General features: G+C 45.7%; 1 protein-coding gene and 1 non-coding gene across 8 annotated transcripts in view; one reads left to right on the top strand and one right to left on the bottom strand.

Moving 5' to 3' along the window:
* The window catches only part of PLEKHA7 (pleckstrin homology domain containing A7), a 243,919-nt gene that overhangs the window by 101,498 nt on the left and 124,037 nt on the right, over positions 1 to 18,384 (bottom strand). For all 7 annotated transcript variants that reach the window (XM_029059746.2, XM_029059747.2, XM_029059748.2 and 4 more), the window contains one exon: positions 6,573 to 6,656. In XM_029059746.2, coding sequence (XP_028915579.1) covers positions 6,573 to 6,656 — 84 coding nt within the window. The remainder of the gene's footprint in view (positions 1 to 6,572; positions 6,657 to 18,384) is intronic.
* LOC114810614 lies at positions 10,124 to 10,261 on the top strand. The gene has a single exon (XR_003758310.1). It is a non-coding gene; the product is annotated as a small nucleolar RNA SNORA7 (small nucleolar RNA).

Here is an 18,384-nt window from a genome sequence, read left to right as displayed (position 1 = left end):
GCACCGCTGGGGTAGATACAGGTTAATCAGGTTGGACACCGTCCTGCCTATTATGGGGCTCACAGTCTAAGTAGGAGGGAGTAGAATTGAATCCCCTTTTTACAGTTGAAGAATATGGTAGAATAAGACAAACTAGGCCATATTGATTTCCACTTTTCTGGGGTTGACTGGGTGTGGAAGAAGTGCAGAGTTTTGGAGTCACTAGTTTCCACTAGTCTGAGCAGATACTTTTCAGAAAACTACATCCCGCTTCGGTCACTATGCTTTAGAAACTGGAAAGGATCCAGAGAAGAGAGACAGAAATGATTAAAGAGCCGGCAGATAGGGCTTGTCAGGTAAGGTAGAACAATTGGGCCTGGGGAGAGATAAGATTTCAAAACAAGGGATACGGTCCAGAAGCAGTAGGAAAATCGGCAGAGGTGGGAGAAGAAATATGGGATAAACAAAATAAAGGGGGTGGGAGAGAAGGGGAGAGAAGAAAACACTTACAGTAATAATGTTTCTATCTGGCAATAAATTACTAGCACTTCACAGTCAACAGCTTGTAGGCAGGCTTTGTTTTAGAATGGAATATTCAGCGTTGATTTAGATGCTCTATTATTTTATTTCCACCAAAGGTACTCAAAAAATAGAAACTAGGACAGTTATCTAGAATATGTATTCCTTCAAAATGCAGTGCTTCCAAATAGGTTTGGACACGGTCAAGTTTAAAACAAGGCATGCAATGAATATCTATCCCCAATACTTATGTAATAATAGTCAATCAGTCATACTTATTGAGCCATTACAGTGTGCAGAGCACTGTTCTAAACACTTGGAAGAGTACAATATGACAGAGTTGGTCGACGTGATCCCTACCCACAAGGAGGGTAGAGGGGGGACGAGAAGACATCTTGGCAGAGCAACCTTGAATCTCTCCTGATTACTGAACTCTGAAGTCTGGTACAAAAGGAAATGATCTTCCGTGCCCTAGCTCTGAAAATCAACTTATCTGGAGGTGATACTCCAAAGCCAAAGACAACGAGGAGCCCGGGGCCAGAGCCAGGCTGGGGAACCAGATTTGTTCTCCTCCTCAAGACTGTAAACTCGGAGTGGGCAGGGAATCAATCAGTCAATCAATGGTATTTATTGAGCACTTGCTATATGCAGAGCACTGAACTGAGTGCTTGGGAGAGGACAATACAACCGAATTAGCAGACACGCTCCCTGCCCAGAACGAGTTTCTAATCTAGAGGGATGTGACTACTAACTCTGTTATCCTGTACCCTCCCAAGCACGGAGTACATCAAGCCCATCTCCTCCAAGAGGCCACCTCTGACTAAGCCCCCCTTTCCTCTTCTCCCACTCCCTTCTGTGTCATCCTGACTTGCTCCCTTTATTCATCCCCTCTCCCAGCCCCACGGTACTTAGGTACCTAGCTGTAATTTATTTATTTCTATTAATGTCTGTCTCCCCTTCTAGACCGTAAGCTCATTGTGGACAGGGAATATGTCTGTTATGTTTCTTATATTGTACTCCCCCAACTGTTAAGTACAGTACTCTGCACATAGTAAGCACTCAATATTTATAATTAATTGATTCTACCCTGCTCAGAGAGCTATCTGTTTAGTAGTACGGTAATAGTATATATTAAGCACCTACTTGTGAGCCAAGTACTGTAATTAAGCTCTGGAGAAAAATACGCGGCTAAGAATTAGGTACGGTCTCTGGCCCCCAAGAGACTCACAATCTAAGAATGAGGTTTTAGACAAAGCATAAATGAGGCAAAATGAAGCGACGAAGACAGAAAAACAAAACAAAAGACAAGGGCAAGGCTAGATACAATACTGCAGGGATGTGTTTATTGTTATTTTGCACTCTCCCAAGTGCTTGCTACAGTGCTCTGCACATGGTAAGTGCTCAATAAATATGATTAAATGAATAAATTAATGCAATATGAGCGGTAGGGTGCTTTGGCTAGAGGAGCAGAATTTCAAGCTTCTCTCTCTAGACTGTAAGCTCGCTGTGGGCAGGAATCTGCCTGTTATATTGTTATAGTGTACTCTCCCAAGCACTTAGTACAGTGCTCTAGACACAGTAGGTGCTCTATAAATACAACTGACTGACTCGCAAGCTTCTTGCAACTGAGTCAAAAGTCACAACGGTCAGAAGCCACTGTCGCCACCTTCCCACTATTCTAAGACGAAATGCATTTGTACACAAACACACCCACGCACCATGTTGCTGTGAATTAAATCATCACAGCCGGATGGCTACTGAACAAATGGTCTCTGAGCCAGAGGGATGAAATACAAATTAAATACCTCCAAGTCCAGAGGGAGATCTGGAAGCATGGAAGAGCAAGGAAGGCAACAAGTCAGGGCAAAGGAGAGGAAAACTGGTTTCTTGGAGTCATTAAAAGCATTAGAAATAACAGCTTAGTACAGTGCTTTGCACACAGTAAATGCTCAATAAATAGGATTGAATAAATGAATGAATGCAGGTGAGGAAACAGAGAGGAAAAGGTTAATTCCACCCCTCCGACTAGGACCAAGAGTTTGGCTCGGGGTGGGAAATCCTGGATTTTCATGAAGAAAAACATCAGGAGCCGTTATTACTTAATTTATTATGTTCTCTCTGGGAAAGTTGAAAAAAAAAGCAGCTAATTTTTCTTGTTTAATGAAAGAAGTCCTCGAGGCTGACTCAGAGCCTACCAACATGATGAAACAGCACGCTTGCCCTTATCTTTTTGTAGATCATACTCAAAATAAAATTAACCTCCTCTGAAAGGAAAGACACTAGTGCCATTTTTCTGAATATTTACTCCTACTACTACTGTTATTACACGAGCTGAAACATAAGCCCCAACATGCAAGCACAGTTTAGAATTTTACAACTATCAAATCATTTTGGTTCAGAGGAAGGATGAAGTGATGATGTACATCAATCAATCAATGGTATTGACGGAGCACTGTCTGCTTGGGAGGGTATAATATGGTAGAGTTGGTAGACACGTTCTCCGGCCACAGGGAGCTCAGTGTCTAAAATGACATTAAGGACAGAGAAGCAGCGTGGCTCAGTGGAAAGAGAACGGGCTTGGGAATCAGAGGTCATGGGTTCTAATCCCAACTCTGCCATTTGTCAGCTGTGTGACTTTGGCCAAGTCACTTAACTTCTCTGTGCCTCGGTTCCTCATCTGTAAAATGGCGATTAAGACTTTAAGCCCCATGTGGGACAACCTGATAACCTGTATCCTCCCCTGCGCTTACTGTCATTATTATTACTATTATTAAGGAGAAACTTATCTGGCCTGACCTGAGGAAGAGACTCTAAAATGAAAGAATTGATGATACTTTTCCTGAGCTCTTCTTAATACTGGTGATTAACAGTGGGTCAGTGGAGTGACTTTCTGGGCAGAACATCATTCAATCGAGAGTATTATTGGATATCTACTTGTGTGCAGAGCACAGTACTCAACAGACATGATGTCTGTTATCAAGGATCAATCCTTGATAACAGCATAGCCTAGTGGAAATAGCACAGGCCTGGGAGTCAGAAGTCCTGGGTTCTAATCCCAGATCTGCTACATGCCTGTTGTGTGACTCTGGACAAGTCACAACTTCTCAATGCCTCGGTTACCTCATCTGTAAAATGGGGATTAAGATTGTGAGCCTCCTGTGGGACAGGGACTATGTTTAACCTGATTATCTTGTATCTACCCCAGCATTTAGAACAGTAATCGTTACATAGTAAGCACTTAAGTACCATGATTATTCATTATTATTATTATTATTAATCTATCATATTTATTATTTGCAATGTGCAGAGCACTGTACTAGCGCTCAGGAGAGTACAATATAACAGATTTGGTAGAGTCATTTCTGCTCACAGTCTAGAGAGGGAAGCAGGCATTAAAATAAATTATGGATATGGACATAAATGCTCTAGGGCTGAAGGTGGGGTGAATAAAGGGTACAAATCCAAATGCAAATCTAATAGTCTAGCGAGGAGACAGACACAAAATAATTTTCAGCTAGAAGAAAGAAAAAATGGATATGTAAGGGAGTGAGAACAAACAGTAGTATAGAAATGCAAAATAATAATAATGATATTTCTTCAGCATTTACTATGTGCCACGCACTGCATTAAGCACTGGGGTGGATACAAGCAAATCGGGTTGGACACAGTCCTTGTCCCATGTGGGGCTCACAGTCTCAATCCCCATTTTACAGTTGTGGTAACTGAGGCCAGAGAAGTGAAGTGACTTGACCAAGGTCACATAACAGGCAAGTGGTGGAGCTGGGATTAGAACCCATGACCTTCTGACTCCCAGGCCCGTGGTCTATCCACTACGCCATGCTGCTTCCATGGCTCAGTGGAAAGAGCACGGGCTTGGGAGTCAGAGGTCATGGGTTCTAATCCAGATCCCACCACTTGTCTACTGGGTGACCTTAGGCAAGTCACTTCACTTCTCTGTGCCTCAGTTAGCTCATCTGTAAAATGGGGATTAAGACAGGGAGCGTGTCCAACCTGATTATCTTGTATCCACCCCAACAGTTAGAACAGTGTTTGACACATAGCTAATAAATACCATTATTATTATTAATATCCTTAGGATATTAATTCATTCATTCAATAGTATGTACATCGCCTTAATTGTATTTATTTGCTATTGCTTTAATGAGATGTTCATCCCCTAGATTCCTTTTATTGCTATTGTTCTTGTCTGTCCATCTCCCCCGATTAGACTGTAAGCCCGTCAAAGGGCAGGGACTGTCTTTGTTACCGATTTGTACATTCCAAGTGCTTAGTATAGTGCTCTGCACATAGTAAGCGCTCAATAAATACTACTGAATGAATTAATGAATTTATTGAGCGCTTACTATGTGCAGAGCACTGTATTAAGCGCTTGGAATGTACAAATCGGCAACAGATAGAGACAGTCCCTGCCCATTGATGGGCTTACAGTCTAATCAGGGGAGACAGGCAGACAAAAACAATAGCAATAAATAGAATCAAGGGGATGAACATCTCATTAAAACAATAGCAATAAATAGAATCAACGTGATGTACATCTCATTAACAAAATAAATAGGGTAATGAAAATATATACAATTGAGCGGATGAACACAGTGCTGAGGGGAGGGGAAGGGAGAAGGGGAGGAGCAGAGGGAAAGGGGGGAAAAGAGGACTTAGCTGAGGGGAGGTGAAGAGGGGGGTAGAGGGGGAGCAGAGGGAGCAGAGACAAAAGGGGGAGCTCAGTCTGGGAAGGCCTCTTGGAGGACGTGAGCTCTAAGTAGGGTTTTGAAGAGGGGAAGAGAATTAGTTTGGCGGAGGTGAGGAGGGAGGGCATTCCAGGACCGCGGGAGGACGTGGCCCAGGGGTCGACGGCGGGATAGGCGAGAACGGAGGACGGCGAGGAGGTGGGCGTCAGAGGAGCGGAGCGTGCGGGGTGGTCAGTAGAAAGAGAGAAGGGAGGAGAGGTAGGAGGGGGCAAGGCGATGGAGAGCCTTGAAGCCTAAAGTGAGATATGATAATGAGTTGGATTCTTATTCATTTTTATGGTATTTTATTATATTATTATCATAATATCCAGAGACCTGAACTTTGCTCTCAACCCTACAGGTGCATAAGATAAAATGGAGCTCTCCCTCCCATAACTGAACTGCTCTCCCTCCCATAACTGAACTGTCTCCGCCCCACTAACAAGTTAAAACACGTTAACAAGTTAAAACAAGTAATGTGGAAATCCTCAGAAAGCCAGCCCATAGCTTGTTTTACTGCCAGATACGCTGATAAAAGTTGCTTCATAAAGGTGATTTTCCTAGCCTGATAAAAGTAACGCTTCCCACGAAGTCATCTTGAATAGCAAATATGATCTCCCTACTTCCTTATTTTAGTACGGCATAATGGATAGAGTGCAGGCCTGGGAGTCAGAAGGTTGTGGGTTCTAATCCCAGCTCTGCCACTTGTTTGCTAGGTGACTTTGGGCAAGTCACTTCTCTATGCCTCAGTTACCTCATCTGTAAAATGGGGGTTGAGATTGTGAGCCCCACATGGGTCAGGGACTGTGTCCAACCTGACTGCCTTGAATCTACCCCAGTGCTTAGTAGAGTGCCTGGCACATAGTAAGCGTGTAAGAAATACGTAATTATTATTATTATGTTTTTTAGCCCATAAAGCAAGAAGTCCTCCAGAGCAGGCAGCTGCTGTAAAGGACACTGATATTTACAACTCCGAGTAGTTACTTTCAAGATCACTTAACCGAGACTTCACCTGCACAGGCCGGTCAGCACTTGAAAAAAAAAATTCAAAGTTAAGCGATTTGACCCCGCCTTACAATCTTTTCTCCACGTGCGCTGAAGGCTCTGTTTGTGACTGTCTGAAAGTTTGGCTGTCATTCATCAACTCCCTCGCACGTTTCTAATTCTGGAGTTTCAGAAATGTTTTCATTCACTCGTTCCCTTTCAATCGACTCTCTCACTCACTTCCCCATTTAGAGAACAGAAAAACAAAATAAGAAGTCAGTCTCACTTTCCCACCTCCCTTCCCCGAGTAGGCACCCAAACTCAAAATGGATGAAAGACACTTACTCTTCTTGCAGGATGAATTCAAGGTTTTCGGGAGAAATCTGCCCAGTCACAGGATGTCTAAATGCCGTGGTCTGCTGATTGTGGCTAAAGAGAGGAAACATTCATGAAGGTTAGTCAAAATTGAGCTTGTGACAAGCAAATGTTTCTAAAGGACTTCATTATACCATTGGGATCACCACTGGCTGACATGAGCATGACTACTACTAATAATTGTGATATCCATTAAGTGCTGGCTAAAATGATAATAATAATTGTGGTATTCATCAGTGCTTTAATAAATACGATTGAATGAATGATCATAATAATAACAGTAATAATAATGATGATGGTAAAGTCCTCTAGACTTTAAACTCACCCTCTTGACTGTAAACTCACTGCGGAAAGGGAATGTGTTTGTTATTCCATTATAGTCTACTCTCCCAAGCGCTTAGTACAATGCTCTGCACACAGTAAGTGCTCAATAAATATGATTCACTGATTGATAATGGAATTTTTTAAGTACTTACTATATGTCAAGCACTCTACTAAGCTCTGCAGTAGGTACAAGATAATCAGTCCCACATGAGGTTTGCTGACTAAATGGGAAGGACAACAGGTATTGAATCCCCATTTTGCAGATGAGGGAGCTATGGCACAGAGAAATGAAGTGACTTGCCCAAGGTCACACAGCAGGCAAAGAGTAGAGTCGGCATCAGAACCCAGGTTCTAGGACTTTTTTCAGTTTCAGGGCAACCGCAAGGCCAGTCGGTTGGCCGGGGTGAGGACCTCTAGACCATAAACTCGTTGGAAGCAGGGAATGCACTTGTCTGTCTCCCCGCTTCTAGACTGTGAGTCCATTGTTGGGTACGGATTGTCTCTGTTGCCGAATTGTACTTTCCAAGTGCTTTAGTCCAGTGCTCTGCACACAGTGAGCACTCAATAAATACGACTGAATGAAAGAATGAATGGAATGGGCCTGTTATATTGTTATATTGTCTCTCCCAAGTGCTTGGTACAGTACTCTACCCACAGTAAGAGCTCAATAAATATAACTGACCGACTGACGGCAGGACTAAGGCACCATTCACTACCAAGAGGGCAATCTTCCCTCCCCACCTGAGCCCCCTCGGTTTAATCACCCCAAGGAAATCCCCAGGCCCCTGGGCTGGGGCTGCACACCCTTAATGCTGCTGAGCCTTCAAGGAATCTGTTTTTGCAGCCCACTTCCCAGTCACCATTAATAGTGGTTCCATCTTCCACCCCATTTGCAAATAGCAAGACCGAGGCACAGCGAGTCACTGTGCAGGCTTTAAATCATCACTGACCTGGGGTCTCAGGAAATTGATCAGATGCGAATTCTGAACTCGCCTACTACGACCCAACTCCCTTGCTTCACTCCTTTCAAGCCGACCTACTCAAAGTGCCTCACTCTCATCGTCGCCATCATCATCAGTGGAATTTATTGAACATTTTCTCTATTCAGAGCTCTGTACTAAGCAGTTGAGCAAGTACTCCTCTATTGCCATCAAGCTCTTTCTTGCTCATGCTCTTCCCCCCAGCCTGGAACTCTTTCCCACTTCACATCCAGCAGACTCCTGCTCTCCCCATCTCCAGAAAGCCCTCCCTGATTAATCTGGCAACTCCCCACCCAATTTTCCCTCCTCCTGTCTCCACCTCCCCGCTCCCAGCCCCCAGCACTACCGTATTGCCATGGAACCTCTCCCGTGAAGCCAAATCACTAGCTTGGGGCTCTTTGGAGAAAACACGGCTGCATAAACTCCAAGTTGCTGATCAGGATGATGATGATAATGGCATTTGTTAAGGGCTTACACTGTGTCAGACACCAGACTAAGCACTGAGGCAGAAACGAGATGATGCCCAGTGCCCACCGACAGCCACGGAGCTGGGTTCGGAGAGACAGCTAAACCCAAACCCCCCCCGGCTGGCATCAGACCTGGGTCTGCCGGGCCAGCAGACAGGGGAATGCAGAGGTTAGAACATTGCTGGCAAAAATAGTCCAGGAAAGCGTCGGGGGTGTCGGAGGAGGAAAAGAAGGATTTTGAAGCCTTCTTGTCAGCTTTCCAAAGATATGGCGCATGGAGGCATCTTCCTCTTCCCCTCCTCCCCAAGAGGGCAGGACTCAGTTGCAATTGGCTGAGGAGGCGGTTGATTTTTGACCTTTGAAACCCCATCCTAGAACTCCCAGTATCTTTTGCTCCCTTCTCCTCCCAGCCCTCAGTGGTGTGGTTCTGGGAAAGAAATTTCACCTCAGCTCATAAACCCCCGTACCAATGTTTACCAACAGGATTCAAAGGGCACTTAGGGTATAGACAACGCCCAACAGAGGCCCCTCTGGCATTGGAGCCCTTGGGATATTTAGCAGCAAACCAACGACCGAATGGTTGCCAGGCTTCGGAGTCCCAACGCCCTGGGGGAAGAAACCGACTTTAAACAGCACGGGCAGGTGTGCTCGTGGGTGGGGAGGTAGGCGGTGGCGGGGGCAGCCCCTTACTTCCCCTCCGCCGGGCCTGCAGGCGATCCCGTGTGCAAGCTGTAACATGCGGGACAGAAGGCGCGCAGAGCCAACCTGCCCGGCCCCTGAGGGTCTCCCGCCTCCACTCAAGAAGTATCTCAGCCTCCACACGTTACTCTTGTGACCCGAGACCAGCTTCCACTCAGTCCTCCTGTGAACCGGAGAGACACTCCATCTCCTCTGGAAACAGAAACACACCAGGCCAGAGTTTGGATTACTCCCAGTAGCTCTTGCTTCTTCATTTATTCATTTGATCGTATTTACTGAGCACACACTTTGTGGGGAGCACTGTACTAAGTGCTTGGGAGAGTACAGTAGAACAACAGACATATTCGCTGCCCGCAGCAAAACAGTGGCAAAGAGGAAAATCCTCCTAATCCTGCCCTCAGGGGGCCTGTGGCCTCCCTTCTTGTTCTATTGTACTCTCCCAAGTGCTTAGCACAGTGCTCTGCACACAGTATGCACTCAGTAAATACGGCTGACTGACTGACTTCTTGGATCACATTCTTGGCCGCTTGAGGAACAAAGTATTCACAGGGGGTTGGGGGGCAGGGGGATGGTCTCTGAGTTCAACAGTAGTAATCCTTGTGTTTGTTCAGTGCTTACTATGTGCCAAGTACTGTGCTAAGCGCTGCTATACACACAAGAAAATCAGTTTGAACACAGTCCCTGTCCCACACTATTATTATGATTTTGATTATTATTTATCATATATCTTAAGTGCTTACTATGCGTCAACAAGTAGTGATAGGGAAGCAGCGTGGCTCAGTGGAAAGAGCCTGGGCTTCGGAGACAGAGGTCATGGGTTCGACTCCCGGCTCTGCCACTTGTCAGCTGGGTGACTGTGGGCAAGTAACTTAACTTCTCTGTGCCTCAGTTACCTCATCTGTAAAATGGGGATTAACCGTGAGCCTCACCGTGGGACAACCTGATTACCCTGTATCTACCCCAGCACTTAGAACAGTTCTCGGCATGTAGTGAGCGCTTAACAAATACCAACATTATTATTATTATTATCAATAATAATAGCAGTGGTCATCCCCTCTCGGGGTCGCACCTGGAGAGTTTCCAGCCCTCTACCAGTCACGACTACGGGAGGGAGAGTCAAGCAGAGGCCTGTCCATTCCATTCCTAGCTTGGGCAGTGGCTAGTGAGTGGAAGGCAATCTGCCACAGGTTAAAACTCACCCGTGCCGGGCAGCAGCGGCATGGGAGAGAATCTAGAGCAGAGACTCTGCTACTGCGCAGAAGGAGGCATTGGTAAACCACTTGTGCATTTTTATCAAGAAAACTATGAATCCACTACCAGAACGACTGCAGATAGAAGTGGGGAGCTCTGGGAAAGATGTGTCTGTGGCGTCTCTATGGGTCGGACACAACTCGACGACATAAGACAACAATGTGTCAAGCACTGTTCTAAGCACTGGGTGGATAGAAGTTAATCAGGTCGATTATATAGTCGGTGTCCCACATGGGTCTCACAAGTAGGTGGGGAGAACAGGTACTGAATCCCCATTTTACAAATGGAGAATCTGAGGCACAGAAAAGTGAAGAGACTTGCCCGAGGTCACAGAGCAGGTAAGAGGAGGAGCCAGGAATAGAACCCAGGTCCTCTGAGTCCCAGGCCAGGGCTCTTTCCAGTTAGGCCATACTGAGTGCTTAGAGAAGTAGCCCGGCCTAGAGGATAAAGCCTGGGAGTCAGAAGGATCTAGGTTCTATCCTGGCTCTGCCTTCTCACTCTAGGCTTCAAGGCTGTCCATCACCTTGCCCCTCCCTACCTCTCCTCCCTTCTCTCTTTCCACTGCCCACCCCGCACGCTCCGCTCCTCTGACGCCCACATCCTCACCGTCCAACATTCTCGCCTATCCCGCCGTCGACCCCTGGGCCGCGTCCTCCCGCGGTCCTGGAACGCCCTCCCTCCTCACCTCCGCCAAACTCATTCTCTTCCCCTCTTCAAAACCCTACTTAAAGCTCACTTCCTCCAAGAGGCCTTCCCACACTGAGCTCCCCTTTTCCCTCTGCTCCCTCTACCCCCCCTTCACCTCTCCGCAGCTAAACTCTCTTCTCCCCCCTTTCCCTCTGCTCCTTCCCCTCTCCCGTCCCATTCCCTCAGCACTGTACTCATCCGCTCAACTGTATATATCTTCATTATCCTATTTATTTTGTTAATGAGATGTACATCACCTTGATTCTATTTATTTGCTATTGTTTTAATGAGATGTGCTTCCCCTTGATTCAATTTATTGCCATTGTTCTCGTCTGTCTGTCTCCCCTGATTAGACTTTAAGCCCGTCAAAGGGCAGGGACTATCTGTTACCGATTTGTACATTCCAAGCGCTTAGTACAGTGCTTTGCACATAGTAAGCGCTCAATAAATACTATTGAATGAATGAATGAATATGTCACCTAGGGCAAGTCACTTGACTTCCCTGGGCTTCAGTAACCTCATCTGTAAAATGGGGATTAAGAGTGTGAGCCCCATGTGGGACAGGGACTCTGTCCAATCTGATTAGCTTGTCTCTACGCCAGGGTTTAGAACAGTGACTGGCTCATAGTAAATGCTTAAGAAATAACATTAAAAAAACTACCCCAAAACCACCAGTTGGCATTCAACCTCACTAGTGGCAACAACTTTCACTCATTCATTCAACCAATTGCATTTACTGAGCACTTACGGTGTATGGAGCACTGTATTAAACACTTGGGAGAGTACAATACAATAAACGTACACATTCTCTGCCCAAAATAAGCTTACAGTCTAGAGGGAGAGAGCCCAGGTGTTCTAGCCAACTGAGGCTTGGGAGTTTAGTTTGGGGGCTTCGGGCACCCGGACACCCCAGTTGGTGAGAGCAGTCCAACAACTGGGGTCGGGGTAGGAGGAGGAGGGGGTCCCCCTCCTCTAAATCCACTGCTCCAGGCCAAGATTTAGTAACCTCAAAGGGCTCTGGGGTCCTAGGCAGGTTGTAGCATCCCTAATCCCCTGCCACCCCAGCTCTGGACGTGACTGATGAACACTCAGGCGGTGGCCCTCGACCGTCCCGGGCCGAGACCCCACCAGCAAGTGCAGACGCACCCGTCTCAGCCCGAGAGAGAGAAAGGCTGTCCAAGCTCCTCTTCACGGGGACTTAACTGCGTGATTTATCGTCCTCAGAAAGGAACTCCATCAACGGGCTTTATGAGGCAGCAACGACAGACGACGACTCATGGGGAAAACGCCCTCCGCACACCTGACTTTGCCTTCCAGGGACGACAAGCTGAAACCAAAATGTCAAGCAACTGCATCCCAAAAGGCAGATGTAGTGGCAGCGGTAGCTTTCCCCAGAGAGCAGCTCGAGGCCTCAACAGGAGGTGGAAAGCCGAGCTCCTGGGGGCCTTGACCAAACGTCACTTAGAGAAGCAGCATGGCCTAGTGGATAGAGCCCGGGTCTGGAAATCAGAAGGTCATGGGTTCTAATCCCAGTTCCTCCACTTGTCTGCCGTGTGAACTTGGGCCAGTCCCTTCACTTCTCTGAGCCTCAGTTACCTCATCTGAAAAATAGGGATTGAGACTGTAAACCCCATGTAGAACAGCGACTGAATTCAACCTGATTTGCGTGTATCCGCCCCGGCACTTAGTACAATGCCTGGCACATAATAAGGGCTTAACAAATGCCACAATTATTATCACTAATATTATTAATAATAATAATGATGGCATTTGTTAAGCACTTACTATGTGCGAAGCACTGTTCTAAGCTCTGGGGGGGCTACAAGGTGATCAGGTTGTCCCACGTGGGGCTCACAGTCTTAATCCCCATTTTCCAGATGAGGTAACTGAGGCCAAGAGAAGTTAAGTGACTTGCCCAAAGTCACACAGCTGACAAGTGGCGGAGCCAGGATTAGAACCCATGACCTCTGACTACCAAACCCGGGGTCTTTTCACTGAGCCATGGTGCTTCTCATTATTATCATTATTAGGCCAAGTCTGCAAATTATTATTTGCTCCCCTGCCCATAGTCCGCAAGAAATAAGACTGGCTCAAAAGAAAGTAGGCAGCAGTCCCCAAGTAATAATAATAATGATAACAATAATAATAAAAAAATGCTTATTATTACCGATAGTAATAATAATAATGCCATTTGTTAATTGCTTAGTATGGGCCAGGCACTGTCTTAATTACTGGGGTGGCACAGAGAAGTGAAGTGACTTTCCCAAGGTCACATAGCAGACAAGTAGTAGAACTGGGATTAGAACGGAGGTCCTGCTGACTCCTAGGTCTGAACTCTATCCAGTAAACCATGCTGTTGTTCTAATTATTATTATTATTATTATATCCATTAAATGCTTACTATGTGTCAATCACTGTTCTAAGCACTGGGATAGATATAAGTTAATGAGGCTGGACAGAGTCCCTGTCCCACATGAGGCTTGCTATCTAAGTAGGGTTGAATTCCTTTATAAAGAAGAGGAAACTGGGTAAGTGAAGAAACTTACCCAAGGTCACACAGGAGGAAACTGGCAGAGCTAGGTTTGAAATCTGACTCCCAGGTCCATGCTTTTCCCACTAGGCCACACTGCTTCCCAAAAGAGATGTACTAAGTATTCCAGCAAATTTTTTTCTTCAATCAATCATACTTAGAAGTACTTACTGTACACCAAGCACATTACTAAGCACGTAGGAGAGTACAAGATAGTTGATAGACGTGATCTCTGTCCTTAAAGAGCTTACAGTCTAGCTTCCAAAGGAAATTTGCATCTACAAGCAAATCAATGAATGGTATCCAATCCGTTACCAAAACCTGCCGGTATCACCTTTATAATATTGCCAAGATCCGCTCTTTCCTCTCCACCCAAACGGCTATCTTACTGTTACAGGTTCTCGTTATATCCCGGCTAGACTACTGTGTCAGTCTTCTCTCTGATCTCCCTTCCTCTTCTCTCTCCGCACTCCAGTCTATTCTTCACTCCACTGCCTGGCTCATCTTCCTGCAGAAATGCTCTGGGCATGTCACTCCCCTTCTTAAAAACCTCCAGTGGCTGCCTATCAACCTCCGCACAAAACAAAAACTTCTCACTCTAGGCTTCAAGGCATTCCATCACCTTGCCCCCTCCTACCTCTCCTCCCTTCTCTCTTTCTACCGCCCATCCCGCACACCCCGCTCCTCTGCCGCCCACCTCCTCACTGTCCCCCGTTCTCACCTATCCTGCCGACGACCCCTGGGCCACATCCTCCCGTGGTCCCGGAATGCCTTCCCTCCTCACCTCCGCCAAACTCATTCTCTTCCCTTCTTCAAAACCCTACTTACAGCTTACCTCCTCCAAGAGGCCTTCCCAGACTGAGTTCCCCTTTTCCCTCTGCTCCCTCTCTACCCCCCTTCACTTCTCCTTAGCTAAGCCCTCTTTTCCCCCCTTTCCCTCTGCTCCTCCCCCCTCCCTTCCCCTCCCCTCAGCACTGTACTCATCCACTCAACTGCATATATTTTCATTACCCTATTTATTTTGTTAATGAGATGTACATCACCTTGATTCTATTTATTTGCTATTGTTTTAATGAGATGGTCATCCCCTTAATTCTATTTATTGCTATCGTTTTTGTCTGTCTCCCCCGATTAGACTGTAAACCCGTCAAAGGGCAGGGACTGTTTCTGTTATCGATTTGTACATTCCAAGCGCTTAGCACAGTGCTCTGCACATAGTAAGCGCTCAATAAATACTACTGAATGAATGAATTTATTAAAGTGCTCACTGTGTGTAATAAGTTCTCGGGACAGTACAGCAGAGTTCGTAGACAAGATCCCTAGCCTCAAGGAGCTTCACAATCTAGTAGGGGGAGACAGACCCAAAAACAAGTTACAGTTTTTGTAAGTTTGTAAGAAACTTCTGTAAGTACAGTTTTATAAGAAAAGGGGAGAATGAACTCAAAAGGTCTGGCTAGTCTCAAAGTTCTTTCCTTTGTGTGCCAGTGGGACAGGGCTTGTAGGTCAATCAGTAGCAATAATTGAGCACTTACTCTGTACAGATCACTGTACTAAGGGATTGAGAGAGTACACGATCCCTATCAAGGATAATTATTGAGCACTTACTATGGGCAGAGCACTGTACTAAACCTTTGGTAGACTACAGAAACAGGGTGGTCTAGTGGATAGAGCCAGGTCCTTCTGACCTGGGTTCTAATCCCAGCTCCATCACCTGCCGGTATCTTGGGCAAGTCACTTAACTTATCTGTGCCTCAGTTACCTCATCTGAAAAATGGGGGAAAAGACTGTGAGCCCCATGTGGGACAGGGGACTCTGTCCAACCCGATTTGCTTGTATCTATCCCAGATCTTCATACAGTGCCTAGACTATAAAATAATGATATAATAATAATGATTATTATTACAATGCGACAGAGTTGACAGACAAGTTCCCTGCCCACAACAGGCTTGCAGTCTAGTAATAACAATGTTCTCCTCCCTCCCTCCACAAACAACTAGGTGATAATTTTATCCTTATGTTAAATTTATAAAGGGGATTATTTTGGCAATTTGTTCTCCTTGGAGTATAGTGTGAGCAGGCATTTTTAAATTGGGTGACACCTCTAAACTACCTCATTTGTAAGGTCAACAAGCATCTAGCACTTGGAAAACTCTCAAAAGGCTACTGATGAGATTAACGTTAACTGCCTCAGAAGATTAAATTGAATCAATGTGGAGTCGAAATCCCAAATCTAACCTTAGGTACATTTTACACAATTTTCATTCATTCATTCAATCTTTTAATCGTATTTATTGAGCACTTACTGTGTGCAGAGCACTTGTACTGAGCTCTCAGGAGAGTACAACAATAAACAGACTCATTCCCTGACTACAACAAGCGAGCTTTATTTTGGTTAGCGATGAGTGATTAGACCTAAGTTAGATAAGAAATGCTCATATAATTCTACTTAAATCACTGCCCTCAAGGAGTTGCTAGTCCAGCAGACTGGGGTGGAGGAAGGTTGGGGGAGAGCAAGGGTTTGGGGGCATATGAGGCCAAGAAAAGTTTCACCGATCTGTGAAGATTTCTCAGGACTGCCCATCTTTGGACTTGATCGGCAGGACTCTGCTTTCCCACCGGGTTTCAGGCCAAACTCAAGTGTTTCTCTCTCTGGGACTACAAAGCCAAACTATTTCAGAACTGAGCAGCTGAAGCTGAGGTGGAGAACCCAGAGAGAGCCCGGTGTGGTCTCACAGCCATTTTCCCTTTAAAATGATGATCCAGGTCTGGAAATTCCGCGGATCTAGTCAGATTCTGCCCTACCTCTTGGGACCCAGGGGTCTGGAGAACCAAAATAAATTTGGGGGTCTAAATACGACCGCATGGTGAAGTGGAATGACCACGGTCTGCTCAGCCTCCTGCTCTAGAGAGGCAGGAAAACAAACTGAACAATGAAGACGAGTATTTCTCATTATTATTAATGTTGTCACTAGCAGTAATAATAATGGAATTTATTAAGTGTATACTATGGGCTAAACACTGGGGTAGAAATGAGGTTATCGGATTGGAAAGAGACCCGGTAAGCAAGAGGGGCTCACAATCTATTTTATCCCATTTTAGAGTTGAGGAAACGGTGGCCCAGAGAGATTAAGCGACTTACCCTAGGTCACTCGGCAGGTCAGTGGCGGATCTGGGGTCAGAACCCAGGCGTCCAGATTCTCAGTTCTGTGCTCTTTCCACTAGAACCTTCTGACTCTCCAGCCCAAAGAAGCCTAAGAACTTTTGAAACCTCTTAATCAACATTCTCCAACAGCACTGATCACATCGAACCTTCTCCAGCCTGAGCGGCTTTCTGCTTCTAATTACTAATCCCCCCTTCTACCGGCGTGTGCCTTTGAACTTCAATTGTTCAACCCTCCAAGGTAAACAAATCCTGCAGAATGCTGCCAGAAACAGTGCACAGATGACTTTACTATGACTTTGGTAGCCCCCTGTAAAAACTGATCAATTTCATCACAATGATGATAATGGCATCAGTTAGTCATTTCCTATGTGCCAGCGCACTGCTCTGAGCACTGGGGTACATACTGATACTGGGATTGCTTATTAGAGAAGCAGCGTGGCTCAGTGGAAAGAGCCCGGGCTTTGGAGTCAGAGGTCATGAGTTCAAATCCCAGCTCTGCCACTTGCCAGCTGTGTGACTGTGGGCAAGTCGCTTCACTTCTCTGTGCCTCAGTTACCTCATCTGTAAAATGGGGATGAAGACTGTGAGTCCCACGTGGGACAACCTGATTCCCCTGTGTCTACCCCAGCGCTCAGAACAGTGCTCTGCACATAGTAAGCACTTAACAAATACCAACATTATTATTATTATATTTGTTGGCTTTACGGTACTTGTCAAGTGCTTACTAGGTGACCAACGTTGTTCTAAGCACTGGGGCAGATACAAATCAATTAGGAGGGACATAGTCCCTGTCCCCCATGGGACTCGCAGTCTTAAGTGGGAGGGAAAACAGGTTATTGAATCCCCATTTTACAGTTAAGGAAACTGAGGCACAGAGAGGTTAAGTGCCTTGCCCAAGATCACACAGCTAGCAACTGGATTAGAACCCAGGTCCTCTGACTCCCAGACCCATGCTTTTTCCACTAGGACATGCTGCTTCCCTGCCCCATAAGGACCCAATCTAAGAGGGGAAAGAATACTCTACATTTATTTTATGCTGGCTAAACAGAAATTTAGACTCAAAGAATTTGGCTTATATTCTTTGTTTCTAGGGAGTAGGAGTGGTGTGGGGGAGGGGGCAGACTTCTGCCATTTGCCTGAGTGACCTCGAGCACATCATTTAACTTCTCTGTGCCTCAGTTTCCTCATCTGTAAAATGGGGATTCAATAGCTGTTCTCCCTCTCCCTTAGACTGTGAGCACCACGTGTGACAGCGACTGTGTCCAATCCACTTTTATTGTATCTGTCCCAGTGTTAAATGAAGTGCTTTACACATAGCATTAACAGTTTAACTTAACTGATTAACAAATATCACAACAATTATTATAATCATCACCATCTGATTCCCTTGTGTTTATCTCATCACTTAGCACAGTGCTTGACACTTAGCAAGCACTTCAAGTCCATTTTTTATAAATGGAGGGAGAAGTGTCATCAATTAACAGTGAGTGTTCTCAGGGGTTATTTGAACATACTCTGAAGCTTCACAATCTAATTTTTTTACTCAACTCACTATTTTATGATATTTGTTAAGCACTTACTGTGTGCTAGGCACTGTACTAAGCGCTGGGGCAGACACAAGTTAATCAGGTTGGACACAGTCCCTGTCCCACATAGGACTCCGAGTCTTCATCCCCATTTT

Source organism: Ornithorhynchus anatinus, chromosome 3 (genome assembly GCF_004115215.2).
Source record: "Ornithorhynchus anatinus isolate Pmale09 chromosome 3, mOrnAna1.pri.v4, whole genome shotgun sequence".
NCBI classification, from domain to species: Eukaryota; Metazoa; Chordata; class Mammalia; order Monotremata; family Ornithorhynchidae; genus Ornithorhynchus; species Ornithorhynchus anatinus.
This window is presented reverse-complemented; position numbering and strand designations above follow the sequence as displayed.